At 41.2% G+C, this 21965-nt stretch overlaps 1 protein-coding gene across 4 annotated transcripts in view; it reads right to left on the bottom strand.

Moving 5' to 3' along the window:
- Nucleotides 1-21965, bottom strand: part of adkb (adenosine kinase b) — a 131239-nt gene that overhangs the window by 98611 nt on the left and 10663 nt on the right. For all 4 annotated transcript variants that reach the window (XM_030755796.1, XM_030755798.1, XM_030755799.1 and 1 more), the window contains exon 4: nt 13404-13482. In XM_030755796.1, the coding sequence (XP_030611656.1) occupies nt 13404-13482 (79 nt within the window). The remainder of the gene's footprint in view (nt 1-13403; nt 13483-21965) is intronic.

Genomic DNA, 21965 nt, shown 5'->3' with positions numbered 1-21965 from the left:
AGCTGTTGTTGTTGTTTAGCTGACTTGTTGTCAGCTGTTCAGAGACAGGAGGGTCATATGTCTAATCTGCTGTCAATAAGTAATTGCAACAATATCGGGCATACTACACATGTGGCTCTAGCCACATACGTAAAATGCGATTAGGCAGAATGGCCTCAGCCACTATATTTAAGATGGCGGGGCAATGTGGCAGCTTCCACAAATTCTAAGTTTAATCAATCTTTATTTATGAGTACATTATTCTTTTCTATTAAATAACCTCAAAAACACCTGACTGACAAACCCATGATAACAATCCCCCATACAGAGGGCACTGTCTCACTGAGTGGTTTAATAAGCGTAAAAATGATGTGAATTACAATCTATGACTTTGCAATCACCAGATCTCAAAGCAGCTGAACACCTATGGGAGATCTGAACCAAACAGCTTCCATCTGTCCAGTTGAGCACAGAACACAAGACACACTGAACCTGTTCTGGTGCCACAACACCTCACCAAGACACTGTTGGTGTTGCATTTTATCAGCTACTCAACTACTCTTTTGAAAATCGTTCCCTGCACCCAAATAGTTCCAGCAGACTTAAAACAAAACTTTATCATGTAGAATTTGCATAATAGTCTTTGGCTTGTCATGTTTCTCATGTTTGCACAGAAGCATCTATAGCATGACATTTTTAATCAGTCTGTCATCTGGGAATTAATGCATTCTTTTAATTTTGATTTTTAATTGCTTCTAGCTAAACAGCTTTTAGACAACCAAGCCCTGAGAAATGGGGAGGATTACATCAATAAGGGCATCTGCAGGGCTTACAGGCCCGGGTTAAAAACGATTGCAACTGGAGTTGCTGACCAGCAGGGTGCCGGTGGAAACTTTGCTGTTGGAAGACCACGGAGAAGCTGAAGGAACAGAGGGTTGGTGTGACAGAAGAGGATGCAAGAGATAGGGTGAGATGCAGGTAGATGATCTGCTGTGGCCACCCCTAAAGGGGGCAGCCAAAAGAAGAGAGGAGAAAGCCTAAACAGCTTTTAGGTGAAGTAACTCCACCTGCTTCTGGTAGGAGTGCATTACTTACTAACATAGTAAATATATATATTAACATAACCAACAGTCCCATGAAATATTTTTTAAATAATTTAATGAATATTTAAATATAAAAAAATTATGATCATCCATATTCAATGTGGGAAATTTGTTTTCTATTATATTTTTAATATTGTGTGTGGCAATTTCATATTGTTAAGTTGAATTATTGGGATTGGAATAAAACTACTGTATTGCCACTATTTCACAAAACACTGCAGCCCCAATTAATGAGCTCAAAAACCTGCAGAGGTTTTTATAGTGTTGTAGTCAAGACCACCTAACCCGAGACCGAGACAAGACCAAGACCAGAGGGTATCGAGACCGAGACAAGACCAAGACTTTTAGGGTCCGAGACCAGTCGAGACCAAGACCGAGGGGGGGCGAGACCGAGACAAGACCAAGACCAGTGCCTGACACTACATGACACAATAAAATGTGAAACATGATCAAAATCACTTCTCAAATTGATCTGAAAGATCCGCATTCCCATAAAATCATCCTGATATTAAACACTCACAGCTCAAATAAATATAACCATCTTTATTTAATACTCCTGGGTGACTTCTATCATTTATCACAGAATGTAAAACAATTATTCATAGTTCATCACAATAGTCTTAACTTTTCTCTGCCTTTCATAAACTATGCATAAAGTTGTGTTGTTTTTAAACCAACAACCTTTGTAAAAATGGGTGCTTTTTCAAAACCACATAGCTAAATGTGTAAAACTGAAAAAATGGCAAACACTCATCAACAGTAAGAACTAAAGCCTTTAATCTTATACAGATTAAAGCTGCAGGATGTAACTTTTATAAAAAATCTGGTTTTTACATATTTGTTAAAACTGTCACCATGTCAGACAGTATGAGACCGATAATCTGCGAAAAAATGGAGCTCCTCCACCTCCTCCCTGAACCGCTCCCAGTCAAAAACAACCAGTCAGAGCCAGGAGGAGGGTCTTAGCACTGTCAATCACTCCTGGTGTATGCTGCTCAATGTAGTTGTGTGCAACACTTCATAATTTGGTATCGATCCTATGTAAAGTAAACACAGGGCCATTATCACCGATACTGATACCAATACTTTTTAATAATTATGAAGAATTTCCATGAAGTTTAACTGGTTTGAGATTTTTTTCCTTTGGATCATTAATAGTTAAAACCCAGGATAGAATTGGGCAAAGTTTATATGTAAGTAGAAAATACTTTATCAAAATAAAAGTTATTGTTCTGAAACAATAGAATAAAACAATTTTCCCCATACATTGATGTCTGGAATTTTTTTTCATAAATTAAGTGTACAAAATCATCACTCAAGAACAAATGCAAACTTTTTTCCAGGTAGATTTTTCAGAAAGTATAATAAAAAAATTTAATAAAAAATGTCCCTTCATTCACTAATTTTCTACAAATTAAATTTAAATTTGATTTAAATGTTTCATAGCAAAATCCTTTTTTTTCCCAAATAAAATATGTTATGTGTCACATGACAGTATAACAAAACACTGTGGGGAGGGGAGGGGAGGAGCAAAGTGCTCTGTGCTGTGACAGGAGCGACACTTAGACAGTCAGCTCGCATCTTTGATGAAACCGCAGCACTGCATACAGGAGAGAAACTGAAGCCAAAGTATCGATCTCATCACACTGATATTGATCAATACCAATACAACGTTGGCATCCATATTATCGATATTAGGATCAATCTGCCCACCACTAGCTCATGTACTAATGGCGGAGAAACAACTTACTTACTTCTCTGCTGTTACCATTGGTGGTGGCCATGGTAACTTCCGGGTTCTAGCAAGAAATATTCCTCACCCCAGCACTAATGCTAATGCCTAATTAGTAAGCTAATACTAACCACTAAATGCCGCTCCCACTTGTTAATTGAGTGATGGGGCCTAAGACATAACCAGAAAGGAGTAATCAGTTTTTTTGGACGTGTAGTTACATTCTCGAGGTGCATGTCAGGTTTGCTTCAGAGAGGATTTTCAGTTATGCACAAAGGATCAATGCAGAACTCTAAATCAGGCCTTATTAGATCGATAGAATGATCATTTTTGCATATAATCCAGAAAAGTTACATTTATACATCAAGCATTTAATGTGTCCCAGAGTGCCGTTTCCTTCCACTGTGTTTTGCAGAAATCACATAAAAAAATACACAACAAAAACATAATCCAGATTCCTCGGCTGCTAATAGCATTTCCTACATTTGAATATCAGCCACCATATTGTGAGCATAAACTATCACGTTTTTAATGCAACAATAGGAAGTGACATCATCTTGCTGGGAACTGTAGTATTTTATTCTTGAAGGCCTCTCATAGCTCTACTGGTGCTGAAAACTAATGTTTGACTATGGCTTTCTGAATACAAGTAGGGCTGCAACTATCAATTATTTTAGTAATCAAGTATTTAATTGATTACTCCGTCAATTAATCAAGTAATTGGATAAGAAATAATTTTTCATTTTAACAATTCATCAGCATATTTTAACTTCCGTACTGCAGATGTTTCTCTGTGTGAAACAAACAGGGTGGATGGAGCAGCTACAAAGTTCTCTGTTCTTCATGTTGCTGATCAGGTGGTTTATAAAACATTTTGAAGGAGCCCCTCTGTACTGAAGGGGGTGGAGGGGGGCACCGAACGATTGCTAGTGCTAATGGCAGCCCCCCCTTTCCCCAGTACACTGTGGTTATAGATCTGTTCTGGTGGCTACAGCTGACGTAAAGAAAAAAATAACAGCTGACATCCTCTGCACAACACGCGCGCACATTCAAACATGCGCACTCACAGCACAGAGAAGTGGGGCGTGAAAAAACATCTCAGCGATCCACTCGCGTTAAAGGGTCGTTTTGTTTTTTTTTGGAAATGCCTCCGCTTACACGGAGACACCTGAGCTGCAGAGCTGAAACCAAACATCAAAGCAACAATTTGTGTCGAGGATTTTTAATAATCGAATTGCGTTATTCCAAGAATCGTTGCAGCCCTAAAACTTGCATTAAATTTTTAGTTTGTGTATCAAAATACATGAAGGTTGGTATTTACCTTTCATGCTGGGATTTTTTGTTGAATCGGAAGCCTGAAATTTTCCTTTGATCTTCATTTTCCCTCTTACTTCTCTTCGTGTTCATGCAGTTATTTCGATTTATGCAGCACACGCGTGACCATAGTGAGATCAACATACACATTGTGAATGAAACTGTCCGTGCTCTGTGGTAGATTGCAAACTGCGGTGAAATGATACAGGCGTAAGCAGCGATAATAGCAGCGACCTAGCCGGGGCGGAGTCTGTGAGGTGCGCTCCTTTGAGAGGCAGAGGAGCGCAATATTGTGGGATTGAATCAGTACGTTTTGCATCCAATAAAGCAAAGATGTTAACAAATAAATGGACAGTATTCTGGCAATTTAGTGATATTTCCACAGCTGTGGTCTTGACTGGTCTTGAAATAAAATCCCGAGTCCGCAAGGTCCGAGTCCATGACAAGACCGAGACCAAATGCGGTCGAGTCCAAGACAAGCCCTAGACCATCAAAAAGTGGTCTCGAGACTGGTCTCAAGATCAAGACCGGTCTTGAGTACTACAACACTAGGTTTTTAATGCTGAACTGAACATTAGGGACATTATTTAAACAGGTGACGTTGAATACATCTGCCACATTTTGGTATATAAATAGAGACATATTGAAAATGTGTTGATATTAATAGTGTGGCACTACAGCCCAGCCATGATAACAAACAGGATTCTTTAGTCTGCGTGACAGCATACAACTCAAGTTGTGACAACTCAAGACAGAAAATAAAGCACATTAGCCTAATAAGCCTCACTGAGTGAAAAATGCAGGCACATTTCTTCTGGATTTGTTTAAAACCTTAAGATAGCATAGAACAGGCACATTTCACAGCACATCTAAGCACAGCTCACTCAGGAAACCTGAATGTCTTCAGTGAGTCAAATAGTTAAGTTGAGCCGGTGCTGCCATAAACCCGGTGGGAGAGCTTGGAATAATCTAGGCGATGTTAATGATGCAATTTATATGTGAGGGGACCGGTGTTTGGCAGGCTCTTTCCGTCTGAGCGGGCTGCACAACTCAGCGAGCTCCCAACACCCCCTGCTAGATGGAGGGGGTGGAGTAGGAGGAGGATGTCAGAGCCCATGTGAAAAGAGGGAGCGAGCGAAGCACTGATAAGAGCCATTACTATTAGTGTCTGTCTGTCACCTGCTGTGCGTCATCCAGCCTTCCCTCTCTCCACATGCACCCCCATCCCCATCGCTCCATCCCCATCCGTTTTCCTGAGGCACATCACTTCAAATTTGCACTCAACCTACACATTTTCCATCCTGTCAAATATATACTCAGTTGGCTTGAAAACTGAGCTGAGCTGCACTCTGAAAACTACTCTGAGCTTTGTTTCAAAACAGTTGTGAATTAGTGAAGGTGCAGACAGCTGCCAGCATTTATTCGATAAACAAAATAGCTTCAGATGAATAACTGAACTGGCACAAGAGGACGCGGTATTCTAGACATATCGTTTCTCAGTTTTACCAAGCCAACACAAAGCCTAATTTGGTATTTTCATTTATTACTTGGCACAATTCTACAGCTCCTTAAACTTATGAACTCGGGAGAAATGAACAGTAATTGCAGGCTGTTCTTTATTTTCTTAAAACCTTTTTAACCAAAATATTTAAAGCTGTTTTTCTCAGTTGCTACGCAACACTTTCAACCGCAAGAGTGGGAGCATGCTGAGAATGTGCCAAATAAATACTACTGCCACAGACATTCTGTGGGGAAATATGAGAGAGGGGCATCGTTCATAATCACACGGAAATGTAGAGCTGTTGTGTAAAATGCACAATCATCCTTTCATTCACCATTTACTTGACCTTTGTCAACATATGATCCAAACAATAGGTTGTTTAATGAACCACTGTTTACAATCTGAATGGCTTTGCCTTTCCATGGCCACGTGAGAACATTTTTTTTTCATTGTCTGCGTATCAAACCTACAAGTGGCCGCTTTTAACTACAGATACGCAAGGGTGGCAGGCATACCGAGTGTCCTGTGCAAAATATCCTTCTGTAATTTGACGTGAGACTGCTGCCAGATATGTAGACTACTGTCTGTTTCACAAGTCCTTTCAGATTTCACTCAGAGCTCGCCTGGAGCCTGGGCAACTGTACAACAGCCAAGCAAAAAAGCAAGCAAGCCAATGGTGCAGCCTTTCTTCCTGAGCCTGGAACCAAGGACTTAAAGCAAGGACACGTTATGCAAGATATCACATTCAATTCCACTGCCAGCCTCTGAGGCCAGATGATACACATTGAGTGCGTCTGTCTCTCGAGCCCTCAATGTTAATCAACACTCTTTCCAATGCATACTTATGAGTTACAATCTACTCCCCACGTCTTCCCTTTGGCAGCTTAAATTAAGTCGCAAATTTGACGGCAAATTAACTTCAACGGGGATGGTAATATGTCACCTATATGGTAATCTGTGCCATTTCTTGCTGGGGCAACAAAATCTCCGGTATCTAAAAGCAAAATTAAATCAAACAAATTATTTTCGTGTGAAAGTCAAATTCGAGGAAACACAAGAAAGAAGGCAGGATGCGGCAGGGCAATCAGATGTGAAATCCTTCTGACGACCAAGCCTTGCATAATCGCTCAGTCAACCTTTATTATTGTGATCACAGAGTCTGAGATTTAATGCATGCTGGTATTAGCTGTGACATACAGTCACAATACAGCCGAGGTGGGAGGAACATGTGCTCAGTCAGTGTATATATGTGCATGTGTGTGTGTGTGTAAAGGGGAGGTGAATGTGGAACCAACAGAGATCTCCTCACTTCATCATTGAGTAAATGGCACCGCAGACATGAGCTGCGACTTCACAGCTGCCTCATGGCGGGTGACATTGAAGCCCACGCATGAACACATCGCTCATCAAAGCGAATGAGGCGTTCTTTGCTTCCGCTGCTTGTGCAGAGGAAAACAATGGCAGCCGCCACCCCCCACCCCCCAAGTGCACACTTGCACACCTGGAATGTCTGCAATGAGCGGAGACGGGAATGGGAAAGGGGGGGGGAGAGAGAAATCCATTTGGTTTCATGCATCTCTCTCAAGAAGCTTAACAGACTGTGACCTTTCAGTGCTTTGTACTAGGAAAGAAACGACAAGACCCTGGTGCCATAAAACAGCTCAGAACGGGTGCTAACAGTGGTTTTGCAATTAACCTGTCTTAAAACAAACAAGAGGGTTTTTGCTTTAGCAACAGGCACATACTTGAGAGGGTTGATTTCTGTGGCTAGAAACTCAAAGGCCCACCAGGGTTCAGGTTTTAATCAGCCATTAGCATGCTCATTTTGGCACAGCTGCACTCAGATCTATGCAACTACAAGCTCACTTAATGCGATCAAAAAGCAAAACAAAAAAAAAGTTGAAGCTTTTATGTAGATCCCAGAATGAGGCACGATTAAATGTCGCAAAAGCCCTCCAGGTCTCTTCACGAGCAAAGAATATTTGTTTTAATACTGATCATTATGTGTGAGAAGAATAAGTAAGGACAGAAAGCAATAGAAAAATTACAATTGCCCCCTTTTAGCATACATCCTCCTGAAAGTTTACTCAAATAGTTTGAGCACAAAAGCGCCTCTCTTTTTCCTTAACTGTCCTCTTTTCTCTAAGTGGTACCAGACGTAGGTATTTCTTCATTTAGCCCATTCAAATGGAGGCAAGTCGCTATTCTTTATTTATTTAACAAAACGAGCTGTAAAAGCCAAACATTAGGTCATGGAATACTTTCACCCTGAGAAATAAGTCACTGCCTTCAATGAGACATCAAACCCGGTTTAAGTATTCTCCTGCAAAATATGAGCTGGTGAGGACCTTTCACAAAGTCAAGTAGTGCTGTGGGATTTTTCTGTTTTTAAATACAACTTTCAACAGTGTGGTGCACATGCGTTTCAATTAAGAGCCCCAGAGCCAACAACCAAGGCTGGGCCCCATTCACCTCTTCCACAATTGACCAAGTCCGAGGAAATGTTAAACAGGCATCATAGGCATGACAGGGAGAGCAGATTTTTCAAAAGCCTTTACTTTCTAAACAATAATTAAGACATCACAGTGAATTGATGATGCAGGCTGAAAGCATCCAATGCCAATCTAAATAAAGAAAGAGAACATACTTAATCATAACTTTTAGCGACATTTTCAAAGCAAGGCCCCTCAGAAGAACCGACTTGTCCATTTGGTGAGTACGTCCACAGCCTGCTTACAGTGCGCAAAAACGCAATGTGTCAACGGTGTTGATTTGCAATGATCATAATGAGAATGCACGGTTTACACGAGGCACTTAGAGTAGGATCTACATCCCTGGCAGCAGCAATAACTCCCTGCGAGCCTGTCTCTGCTCAGACTTCAATCTCTGGGCCCCAAGGAGCTGTTGGAGGACTTTGATGTTCTGTCTAAATGAACTGACTGTGCTTCTTGATACAGCCCTCCAGTCAACTGAGAACCCCCACCCAACCTTCAAATTCTGTCACCTGTGATAAACACCATGCATGCTTGGCGTCACCAAATTCTGCCCCACATGCTCAAAAAGGCCGTTTTTTTTTTTCTCCTTCAACTTAGTAAATAAATGAAAAAAAAAAGATCGTTGTTTCCTGCCGTGCCCTATCTGAGCAGAAAGCCTTTGATGTGTGAGGCTGTGTGTAAAGCAGGCAATGCTGGGCTGGTTTTTGTTACCTTACACCCCTGCAACATCCAGTAGGTAAGCCTTTATGTTGGATGCCCCTTCAGGGCATGGTGTTTGTTAGAGCCTGGGCAAAGGCAACAACCTCTAACCCACATCTATCGTATTTTTTTTTTCTTTCAGGAGAATCAGAGCCAAAGAGCTCTGCATACAAGCTTGCAACTTCGCTGGCGTGATCCAAAAAAAATCCAAGGTTTACTGGGGAGCACTGCCATACAGCTAAGAGAGTACAAACGTGTTGGTATATCTACTTTGGGACTTCTACTTTGTCACAATGTGTAATCTGAATATATATTGGCAGTACCCATAATGCATAAGCAAAGTAGTGCTAAAGATAGAACTGAATACAACCCACTGATGACTAGCAAACACTGCAATGGATGATTTCAGTCAAGGAGTAGGGTAAAGATGGTGGTTAGAGGAAAACAATACTTTATCTGTCTAAGCTTCAGCTTGGTCAATTCTCATTTGACTAAATCCAATTACCATTGATTCTGCATCTTCTTAAAGCCGAGGTTTAGGTTTTCCTTGATAGTGCAGAAACCATAGCTTGGACGAAGCAGCAGTATTTAACCTATTACACAGCCTCCGATGAAGCGGCTGGGTTTTGGAGGGAAGTACGAGTTCTGCTGGCGAAGGCATTGATCCTCCCACACCTGGGTTTTCCCAGGGTGTGAAGCAATTCCCGTGCAAAGCCTCTGAACACTACTCTCTCTCCTCCAGCAGCAGTGATGCTCCTGAGCAAACCTGCCCTGGATCGAGCATCTCATTTAGTCACCGGGCCTCTTTGATGTGGATTCAGTGCTGCAGTGCATATCATTCGTGTTTGAAGGTTCAGCTTCCACAATACAGCCGGGTTTGAAGTTTCACATATTGCAGGTGCTACAATGTGATAATCTGGGAGCTGGTTATGCATTATACATTTTTCATAAAAGAACACCATCACCTGAAAGTGAAATGTGGAAAAGTCTGCGCTTCAAGGTATATATTGACAGAGACTGTTTCTGAGACTTCTGGGTGTGGGACGAAAACACTCTTGTTATCTTGAACATTTCAGAATCAGCTCTACATCTTCCCTCTGAAGGGGGTAAATATCCAAATAAACAGAGTAGAATACCATTTGACTAGGACCTGCCGTGCCATTATGAAGCCAATTTAGATGACGAAACGCTTCTCACGGGCCACAGAGGCCATGACGGCTCTTTCTTCAGTCAAGGTCCGCAATAAAAATCTCCTTCATCTAAATTCAAAAAGGGGGTTTATTTCTTGGGGCAGTTCCTTCAGTGTCTTCTTACATAAAACATGAAAAATCACTGACAACTTTTATGGAATTAAATGCAACATTTTGTTTACTGGTGCACTTACATTATCACAAACGTTTTCAACAACGCTCAAACTTAGAGAAACTTTTGATCTTACTATAATACAAAAAATCTCTGGCAGTATATTTGTTTCTTTGTCTGCAACCTCCTCCTAGACCATCAGGAGTTGAGCAACAAAACTTGGCACACAGGTACATCTTAGTCCCCTGAAGGTTCTTATTTATATCAGATATTATGGCATCATCCTGTTGCCTAGCAACATGATAGCAATGGCATAAAATTACTCATTTTTAGCATTTATGCACCCATAACACATTATAAAAAGCATTGTATCATTTTATTTCATGACAGTAGCAACCAATTTATATCCACAAAATTTAAATTATGCATGATATATTATGACACCGTCACGTTGTCTGGTAACCACCTAGCAATGGCTAGTTTGAAATGACCTTGTCTTTAAGCACCTACCTTGAGAACTTTATGAAAGGATCCTGTTGTTTTAATTTCACAACAATAACTTCTCATTATATCTATCAATCAACTAGCAATTGGCTAAAATTACTAATTTTTCACACAACTTCATATACATGACTTTTATTTACTTTTTTCAGTGCAATTAAGTATATCAGTTTACCAGTAGCACCAATAGGCCAAACAATACTGTAGCATGGACATGCACAAGTTTATTAAACGTAATGATGGGTTTGATTGTGGTTGCCTTTTAAAATGCATCAAATCTCCTTCACCTTGTCCAGTAATATTGTAACATTATAACAACAAATTTGTGGTAAGTTAGCAGTTACCATACGTTAGCTAATGCCACCTATGGCCAGTTCATTAGAATTAATGTGAATATACATGACTAAAGGGCAAAATGAACATTTTTATACGTTACCATGTGGCTCAGTCACAAGAGTGTAAAACTAGGACAGCAACCTCTTTGCGACTAAGGAAAAGAAAAAAATGGTTGCCCGGTAACTGTATTTAATTTTTTGCAAGTAGCTGTGGCAACTAAGTGGTTACCCAGAGGTTTAAGGTACTGCATGCTCAGCCTCTGGGTGACCACTTTTGACTGCGAGGCAAACGCACAGATCACCTCATTGGAGGGAACCTGTTTCGAAACAATTATGGTCTGACTCGCAATCACTCTCAGACAGATTGGCAAAGGTTTGCAAATAACTCCCGTCTAATTTATAAACGCAGACAGATTGTCAATGTTACAATCAATCTGAGTCAGTCTGTGCTGATGAGGAACTGCACAACTTGTCTGTGGTACATCTTGTTGCAAGAGGTGGCTCGACTTAACTTGCGAAATCAGATCTGTGATTTTTGCTGATTTGCATGTAATTGCCAACTTGATCCTATTTGATCTCAAACTGATAACAGACTGACTCCATCTTATTGCTGTTTTATCACCGTCTTGATGCACTAAAGTCGTTCTGGAGACGGCAACTGACTGCGAGTGGCCACAGACCTGGTCCCCATCTTCGAAGCAACCATTTCAAAGGTAGCATGATTGCAAGTTGATTGCGCATGGTTGCAGCAATTTTGGCCGTGCCATGGTCCCCAACCACTGTTTTCCCTAGTGTGACTGTACCCACTAATGCCCGTAGATTTTCACCTGTAATGGAACTCCCATGATCCCACACCACTTCACGCTGTCAAAATCCTTCTAGAAACAAGGCTTGCTACTCAACAGTCCTCTTGGCAGTTATTTCAGGGTAGACTAAGTATAACCTGCTTTCCCCTGCAGGTTATACTTCTAAATCCTGCCAGATTCATTAATAGCTCAATCCAGAGTTCAGATATGATCAGGTTTCCTGTCTCATTCCACCAGAGTACAAAACAAATGATTTGCTAATTCAATTTAATTATGGATTGAGTGAGACAAAATAAAAATAAAAAAGATATGTATACTTACCTACAATTTTATTACATTAACAACTATATATGCCCACCACAAAACTATTGGCTATTGCTTGGCTCTTTGAAGGAAGGGGTGAGACAACATCTTTAACTTTCCTGAATTCTCACGTAGATTTTGAGTCACGTCTCTGTACTTGTACTGTACTAATCTCTCTGTTGACATTGTCTTCAAGTCATTGTTTCTAAATTGAGAAACCCTTTAGAAGCACAAATTGCACACTGTGGCAAACCAAACTGACTCTACAGATTAAGCCCGAGCTTGAAATTTTTTGCAGTGATTGTTTTCAAGCATCTAACCGACTCAAGCAGAAAAGCGGGCCCGCCAATTATATAAAATCTAACTGCATCAAACAAACAAGATTTAAAAAGCAGGGAGTTGTTGCCCAAAGAATAAAATCAATTTGACAGTTAATGTTAATGTGAGTGACTGAGGTTTATGCAAACGCGTCTGATCTTGATAATTAAAGAGTGTTTGTATGGAGGTGCACAGCTCGGCGTCTCATTTTTAAAGGATGTTTACTGTCTCCAAAGCATGGAGATGGTGGCAGCCTGAGGGCCTGCCTGCTTTCTTTTCCCTTGCTCTGTATCTATCTTGTGCTAAACACACACAAACACACACAGACGCACATATACAAGCACACGTGTACAAATACGAAGTCTACACACTGTACTGACACATACAAACAAAACCCACACACAAGAAAGACTCCGCGCTTTCACAGACATCAGCCTCTCAATTAGCTTTCTGCACTCATTTCTCCTCCTTGGAAGAGAATTATTTTTCAGGCTGGATGCTTTTTCTTTGTTTATTGTGAGCAGACCAAAGCCTTATCAGCAGCTAATCACTGGATGTCAAATTCAGAGACTTGATGCAGTCACATAAAAAAAAGGGATTCAGTGAATAATCTTCTAAAAGTTCAGATTGCCATTTTAGATTTGGACAATCACCAATTTCTTTAGATGCTCAAATCTGTCTGAACAGCCAGCGAGAAGATCAGCATTTGTTTGATATAATTTGTTGTGACATGTTAATTGCGTCTACTTGTAATTCTCTCTAATTGATGTTTGATATGTCTCAGGAAATTAGGCCAGCCAGATAACACTGCAAATATTATTAATCCTTCCCGCCTTTCTCTTTTCGTGGCAGGTTTGATGAATTCAAAACAGCTAAAATGGTAATGTGTCATCGTGCTGTGCAGCTAGGCTCTGTATTCCCAGGGCTGCCAGGCAGACAAATCTAAGGTTACAAGCATACCACTGTATATTCAAAACACATTTGGGAACATGGCAGATGGCCAGAGAAGACTAACCTGAGCAATTTTGACTGAGTTCTGGGTCGAACCACCAGCATGGTATTCAACTTTGTTCCTCTTGACAATTTCTTCGAACCTGAAATAAACAGAAATACAGTTGCTTCATGAAACAGTGTTTAAGAATAATTACAGAGTAACTTTGGCAATGCCAGGCAGGAGGAAAAGAGAAAGACCACAGAGAAGCTTTATGGATATAATGAAGGAGGACATGCAGAGGGATGCTGGGGATATAGTGAGATGGGTACAAATGAAGAGAGGACAAAAAAAAAACTCCAAATGCATCTTAGCCTGTTAACATGCCAGACTTAAATATTAAATTCTGCATGATAACGTCATCCAATCTTGTGGTTTCCCTCAAACCTACAGAATTTTCCCATTTCCTCTTTCAACCCATTGTCTGGTTTAAAGGCCAGCAAAGTTACTGTTTCGATTCAGCCACACTGCTCCCAGCAACCTCATTTCCAGCCACAGTAGCTATAAAGCTCTTTTCAGCTTCAGGAGAAAAATATTTTCCAAGCCTTAATGTCACACACACTAATTTGCAGCCAGCTATTGAACATAATAGAGCATTTAGCAGCTAAAACGTCAAACAGTTCTTTGAGGAGTTGATGAAGACCGTAAGAAGGTTAAAAGGAGAAAGATTATTAGACCTGTATTCGTGGTGAAAACAACTGTGTGACAACTGAATGCTAATGCCGCTCCACATTGGAGCATTTAAAATTCTTGTTCTAACATCCGAGCCCAGGAAGAACTAAAAACTGTTATCTTACCATTACACATGAAAGATCTGTCTGTCTATGTCGGTGTTTGTTTTGCTCCAAACTGTTACTAGACCATCAGCAACCAAACTTGGCACACAGGTACATCTTGGGCCCCTGGAGGTTCTTATCTACATCATATATTATGATGTTATCATGTTTCCTAGCAGCTACCTAGCAGTGAGCAAAAATGACCCATTTTTAGCATCTATGCACCTACAAAACCTCATGAATGCATCCTATTGTTTTCATTTTGCATGTCGTTATATCTACAAAACCTTAATTGTACATCCCTAGCAGCTGACCAGCAACAGGTTAAAATGATGCATATAAACCACATCTATCACCTCTTCATTTTTCTCAAAGTGATTAAGTATATCAGTTTGCCAACAGCAAGAGCAGACCAAACAACAGAGCAGCACAGGCATGTACTACTATCAATAAATAGTCTAAAAATGAAATATGAGAAGCACTATTTATGAGGTTTTTAGCAACATATGTCGCAAAACAGTAACTCAAAGTGCTCACACTGTTTGCCTCAACATCAAAATCTACTCAGCTGTCACATGTACTCAACTGCATGTGCTGCACACAGTTGTGAGAGTACTGTAAAGTGGGAGGCACTCTTCTGGCCAAACTATGTGATACCATTTCAACATTAGCTGAAGCATCTGTTTATGCATCATTTTAATGCTTTTGGACAACATGCACACTGATATATCTGTAATAAGTTAGCATCTGCTGATTGTATTGACTAATCAATTAGCAGTCTGACTGTTTGCTATCATGACAATGTTAACATTAGGATAATTAAAAGAGCAGTACTCTGTAAGTACTGTATATTCAAGGTTATGGGTTAGTGTTTGTGTTTCATATGCATTAGGTGCTGCTTAGAAAAAAATGCTCTGAGCTTCTTTTTTTTTTTTTTTTTTTAGCTTTAAATTCAACATTTTATCTGTATTATGTACCTGTACTCTATGAATTTAATCAGTTAGCAATCTCTCAGTGTATCTGAAGAGCACTTTAGAAGCACTCAGTTAAAATTATCTCACACTGGATGTTCTCTGACTTTGTTAATTACACAGTACCAAACAAAAGAAGCTTTTATTTCTTTTAGCTTCATGTTTCAAGTGTTTTTCCTGTCAGATTAGCTATAGATTTCAAACATTTATGTGGTCTGACATACAGAGAGCCTATTCACTTCCACTGTACCAAAACTGGCTGCATTGCACCTAGAGGGCATTCGTGTGATGGAACATAGTGCTAAAATAAACAATCAAAATAATTATTTACACTTAAGTGCAGACAAAAAAAGCCCAAATTTCATTTAAATTTTCACAAACATCATGATGGAAGTTCCCTATTGATTCTCGTTTGATGCAAGAACTACAAATGGAGAAAGCGGCTACGTTCACACTGCAGCCTGAAGTGACCCAATTCCGGTTTTTCTCCCCTTGTGCGACCTGTATCCAATCTTTTCATGACAGTCTGAACAACACAGATCCGATTTTCTCACATGCGACCCAGGCCACTTGGATATGTGGTCCCAAATCCAATACGTATCCGATCTTTTCAAATGCGACCTGTGTCTGTACGGCCAGGTCGCATTTATACAACCTGAACGTCATTGATACTCGACAAACGTCACTATTCTGCGCAGGAAGGAAAACAAACTTACTTCCGCACACATTGAGCACGCTCGCTACGTGTGATGTTATCGCGTCCTCTACTGCGCATGCGGGACACTTTCAGGTTCGTCTGCAGTTAACACACAAATCACATCCAAGTCGCATATATTTGGAAATGTGGACGGATTTCACAAAAAATCGTTATTGGGTCACTTCAGGCAGCAGTGTGAATGTAGCCAGTGTCTCGTGGTTCTTTCACATTTCCAATATTTTCCAACACAATTATCTTGATCCCTTAAATAGAAAACACAATTCAAATTAACAGGATTTTCTTAACCCGTGCACCTTAAATCTGGGGGCTAAAGCTCCATAGGACCCCTGTCATTTAGATAGTTAATATTTGTTATTTTTGACTTCCAATTTCAAAGATTTGTACATGCCTTTTCACTAACTTGCTCGACTTAGCCTGCAAGGATATATCTTTCTATTACCCAGTTAAGTCACTATATCTTCCCCCCCCTTTTCCAGCAGTTAAAAAGTCAACAATATGTAAACTCAGAAAACACAACAGACAGAAAGTGGGATACATTTATGCCATTCTTTAAGTGTGGCGGTCCAGGTGCAAGCTGTTTATATAAACTGCTTATAGAGAAAAGGGGGAGAGAGAAAAAAAAAAAGCAAAGGCTGGATTTTGTTAAATGGGATACTTTACCACAAATGTTGCTGGAGTCGAAAATCTGCAGTTGGGAGTCTAAATGTCAGCTTGATAAAAGCAAAAGAGGGAAACATTGTTCACACATGGTTGTAGTTAGCCTTACAGTACTATAGCAAGATGAGCAGTGAGCAAAAATTATTTCTGAGGAACTTGAACTGCTTCCTCAAAGAACTGCATGAAATAAAAGAAGCTATTCATCTTTAACTTGGCAGAGACAGGCGACTACTTCATATTTCATAGGTGATGTTTTCAGAGCAATTAGAAAAACATGTTTTATTATTTTCTCATATATAAAAACCCGATAGCCGATAACTTGTTTAGCGAGAGACCGCATTTGATTAAATGTTTGATGTGTGAACCATACAGCAAAGTTTAGAAATGACTGTAACAGACTAAACAGAAATGAGTCGAGAAAACAGACATTACATCGGGGAATACGGAGTAAACAATTGCTGCGTTCTCAAACATAAACCAAAGGAACACCCCTGGGTAATACTGAAGGCAGTTCTATCATTTTTGTATTTTCCCCATCATACTGCCATTTCAAACATCAATAGCCGCGATGCTCAGGCGTAACATGATGCAAAGCCAGGCTACGCTGCGAGATAGAGCCTTTATCTTGGAAGCTGAGAACATGAATAATGTTGCATTCTGCACATTGTTCGCACCATTAGCCTCCCAGGGGGGGGCTGGCTATATAAACATGCCCACCATGCTAAGGTAATTGACCTAACTAAGGTAAAGTTACACGTTAGTTTTTTTCTTTGCCATTTGGAAATTTATATCAGGAAATAATCCAGTGACATGGAATTATATGTGTATTTCCACTTTTAATTCATAATAAAAATGTTTAAGTATAATCCCAAGGGGGTGCTGGGCATGTAAAGGTTCTGCTACAGAGATCCAGTGCCTTTTATGGAGTTGGTCGGAGGCTGTATGTTTTAAATCTTAAGGCCGATTAAAAATATGTCATGTATACTGTGGATACTAGCCACAGACAGGGCTAATCTGTATGCAAAGTGCAACATGGCTTACCAACATGTGCCAGCCAGAGGTGTTCAATACTTCAGCACAACCTGGTTTAACTAAGCATGGCCGAATTTTGAGCGGGTGTGAAAGTAACCTTAACTGCTTCAAAGAAAGTCTACATATCATGTCTCAAGGCAAGGGGTCTACCCAGGGCAGAATGTTCCTAATAAAGAAAAAAAAAAACTTTTCCATGCAAGTGGAAAATATGCTAACCGGGGGAAAAAAAAAATCCTTCCTGAGACACCTGTTATGACTCCTTGACAAAAGAAGAATTTGAGCACTGTGGGTGTTTATAACATGAAGGCAGCCGAGGGACTCCAGAACCCATTTCAAATAGACACACAGCTTCTGAGGATTTCAGTGCTTTTTTTTTTTTTTTTCCTTGCTAGAAGTATTTGCTCCACCTTTCAGTGCAGACAGCATGGGGCCCTGCTCTTGGACGCCTCGAAAATCCCATCCGAAAAGGAGCAGCTGCCTCGAGACCTTTACACCCTCAAACATCATGTGATCCCATAGTAGTGACACCGTAAACGGCCCCCTTGGCCATTTAGGGAGAGAAAATCCCTTTCCATCTACTGCAGTCTAAGCTCACTCAGTGACGGGAGGGAGCAGAGAAAAAAAAGAAATTGTTTTGAACAAAATGTCCTCAGCCAGTAACCTCCGCTTTTAAAACCTGCTGGTGTCGCTCAGTGAAAGAGCAATCCCAACTATGCCATGCATTCCACTAATGTATGGTCAGTATGTGTTATATAACGTGTTTTACAAGATGCTGTCAGTGGCACTTTGGTTAAACACCACTCTTAACTAAAGGCACTGTTTTTCAATTTCATACCTTCCAATTTGAGACTAATAGCAGCACTTACTTATTCAGCTTAAATTAAATCCTATTCAAATTAGAAAAATTAAGCTACTGAATACAATATTTGTATTCAGAGGATATCAGAGTCCTAGAGTCCCCCTCGACAGCTAATACCTCTAGATCTCCCCGGTTTAACACGTTCAAACTGTTGAGGCAGATCACACAAGTCAGGAACATTTGTGTTGTTTACATTCCTGAGGATGGAGCCCCCACCGTTGTTTCCCATCAAGGGAAATATGAGAGCTTCCAAAGTACTTTGAGAGTTCTCTACCCCGAGTGACTCATGAGTTCCTCTCTCACCTCCCCAAAAACAAGCCAAGTAGATTATTTACATGAGGCAATAATTCAAGATTTGCTCCTCTAAGTCTCTTACATAGAGGGCAAGGCGAGCCCATTTACCCAATCCCTCTTCATTCGCCTTTGATGTTAGCCTATCTCGATAAGACCAGATGAGTGCCCTAAAATCCCCGTCGAGTGATTTCACAGGAAGAACAAGTCTCTGTTAATCAATGGCTAGATTGGATCTGGATCCTCGGGAGTGGTCCGCCTGAAAGTCCTCCCGAGTGTTTGAGTGCACACCAGGGTAATTCATCGTTAATGATCACCGCGGCACCTTCTCTCCTACACGCCGTTCGTCCTCATTTAATTGCCTCGTTCACGTTTAAACAGCTTACAAATCACAAGGACAGGCAGGGAAACATGATCAAACAGCCCCTATCACTAATCAGGGGAGGGCAAAGGAAGAAGTGAGAGGACTGGGGCTTCTTTGCTGGCTCTCCTTGGGGATTAGGAAGGAGGAGGGTTGTACAGGAACAGTAAATTATCTCTGCTTCAAGTACAGCAGGCAGGTATATTTAAACAGGCAGATCCATCTTCTCTCTATCTGACAGAAGCAGAGAGGGGGCATTGCAGCTAAAAGGCTTTGGTAATCCCAGTTTCAACATGGGCATCTGGAGTGGAGACAGGTTCCACCATTGATTAGATTCCCCAATCAGTGTGTGCATCCTACACCAGCCTTCCTTGGTAGTCTGGAGGCAGTACAAGGCCTGATGCACAGTAATTGTTTCCATAGGTCAGGCAGAGGAAAAACAGCTCGGGGACATGATGAAAGAGAGATGGAAAGGGTGAAGAATATTGTTGTTTTTCCCCCCCAATTAAATTGTTTGTCAAACCCTTCACAAAGGGTTACGCAGTTTATCTGTTTAAAATCAATACGCTCGTCTCAGTGTGAAAGCTTGTCCCGACACAAGACAGGCCCATTAATTATTCTGTTCTGTGTGCTATCACTGAGCTGCTCAAGGTTGAGCCTTATCTTTTCTTATTTCAAATCAATAATTATCTTCTACCATGCTTGCACTCCCTCTCAGAAATAGATGTGCTTTTCATTCAATGCTTGTAGAGTCTCTCTTTCCCTCTCTCTCTCTCTCTCTCTGTGTAGCAACCGGTAAGGAACGCAGAATGAATAGGACATTCTTATCAGAGGAACATTAGGGCAGGATGGGAATAGATGGCAAAGAATGAGGCGTATAAAAGTACTGAACACAAATGAGTCATGATTCAAACAAGCCACAGAGGCCTTGTTCCCGTCCTCTGACATCTTCTAATAGACTACAGTAAGGGATGAATGTTGATTTGTACAAAAGCATTAAAGTAGCGGCATCGCTCAGGTATCTCAATCCATTTGGGCAAATCCCTTTTTAACTAAGAAAACCTGCCTTGAGTCCCTCAGTGGAAAAAAAAATAAAGAAAAAAAAATGCCACAACTTCAGCTGCTATGACACTTTTTGCATCATAGACTGGATACACAATTAATGACTGCACAATTACATGGTCATAATGGGTGAGTAATTGCATTAGAATGCAGAAACAACAACTGTGCATCCCTTTAATAATCGGCCAATCCAGCAGCAGCAGCAGCCCATTTGTTGGCATTAGCTGAGGACTGCTGTTTGTACTTAATTAGGCTGCACTCAAGGATTAGGTGGTGGGGGCAAAATCTGGTCATGGAGGATGAGTTCATATTATTTCCTCTAAAATGTCACAGGTTTTTGGCTTCACGCTGCAGAGGGTGGCGTTGTTTGTCACACTGTACTGCGTGGATGTGGGAAAGAGAGTGTGAGAGTGTGTGTGAGGAAATGAAAGAGAGAGAGAGAGAGAGAGGGAGAAAGAGACACATTGAGGGAGAGGAATGGGAAGAGGGAGTGTGTAAGCAAGGATGGGGCTTCGGGTGCTCTCTTGAGGATTGAGATTTGAAGCCGGAGCACAAAGCCTTTGAGACATTCCCCTTATCTTGGAGGTTGATACCAGGATCTCAGTGATTCAGAGCGCTCCGTGTGAATAATTCCTCCAACACCCCCTACTGTGGGGACCATATGGCCCAGTGTGAACTTTAAACACACAGGGAGTGTTGCTGCTCACCAGTCAGGCCTCCCATCTCTACCCCTGCACAGGATAGGTGTAGAGAAATGATCAGCACAGATAGAGTACTAACTAGCCTTCATGTAAAAGGGCTGCTGCCATCAGTGGCTTTTTCCTGTGTGGCTGCTGGGGATCAAAGATGACTAAAAATAGCCCTGAGCATGCTTTTCTGAACTGAACATGCTGTATGTACTGGCTAAGACGCCCACATTTTAATTATAAAACGCTCTTTAAAGGGGGGAGTTGGAGTGCGAGGAGGTGAGGAGGGGGTAGCGCCCACATGCACGGAGATGTAGATTATGTTTGTTACGCCCCCTTTGACTTGTGATGTTTCCTTCTGGCACCACCTGCTGGCAGTGGCCATCAACAAGAGCAAGCGAGAGAGAGAGAGAGAGAGAGAGAGGAATTCACAGCTCCGGCGAGGACAAGCCTTAATTATGATTGCATCAGCCATCTCTCATAATGCAGCGTGTTTGCTTTCAAATGCAGAGAAATCAACCGGCATCACAGCATGTTAACAAATTTCATCACAAAAGGACCAACAGTAGAACAAGCAGATGTGATGCTTTTCTTTCCAATATTTGAAAAGTTTTCTTGTTTTATAATTCACAAGGTCTAGATTCACATTTCTTACAGCTGAGTACAGCTCTGGCGAGTACGTCAGATTTATGCAAGCGTCCCAAATCGCCAGATTCACGCTTATCAATAAAACATCAAGAGCAGCTCGACTGGTCGCTGAACATGTTTCTGATGTCTCAATTACCAGTTGAGTGCCATTAATCTCTGCTCTCTCGCTTTGGCTCAGAGGTCGGCTGATGGATGCAGGCCCGTGACCTTTGTCCTCAGCAGCAGGGGGAGCCGAATGTGCTGACCCAGTAGCAGCCAGCAGAGGTGAGTTTAAGTACTGTAGTACAGCACTCAGCTTTAACAGACAAGGGAGCTGGGAAATAAAAGGGTTGTTGGTGGTGGTGGTGGTGGTGGTGGTGGGGAGATGTAATGTGTCTACACACTCAGTCAAGCATGAGTACATCCAGTGAAGTGGCACCATGGCAAGCACATGCAGCTTCTGCACGCATGCTTGTATGTGAGCAGACACACACACAAGCAGGAGTGTCTCTCCTTATGACACACAAGGATAGCTCCAATGGGGGG

The sequence above is a fragment of the Archocentrus centrarchus genome, chromosome 19, assembly GCF_007364275.1.
Source record: "Archocentrus centrarchus isolate MPI-CPG fArcCen1 chromosome 19, fArcCen1, whole genome shotgun sequence".
NCBI classification, from domain to species: domain Eukaryota; kingdom Metazoa; phylum Chordata; class Actinopteri; order Cichliformes; family Cichlidae; genus Archocentrus; species Archocentrus centrarchus.
The sequence above is the reverse complement of the archived record's forward strand: the minus strand, read 5'-3'. Positions and strand labels throughout refer to the sequence as shown.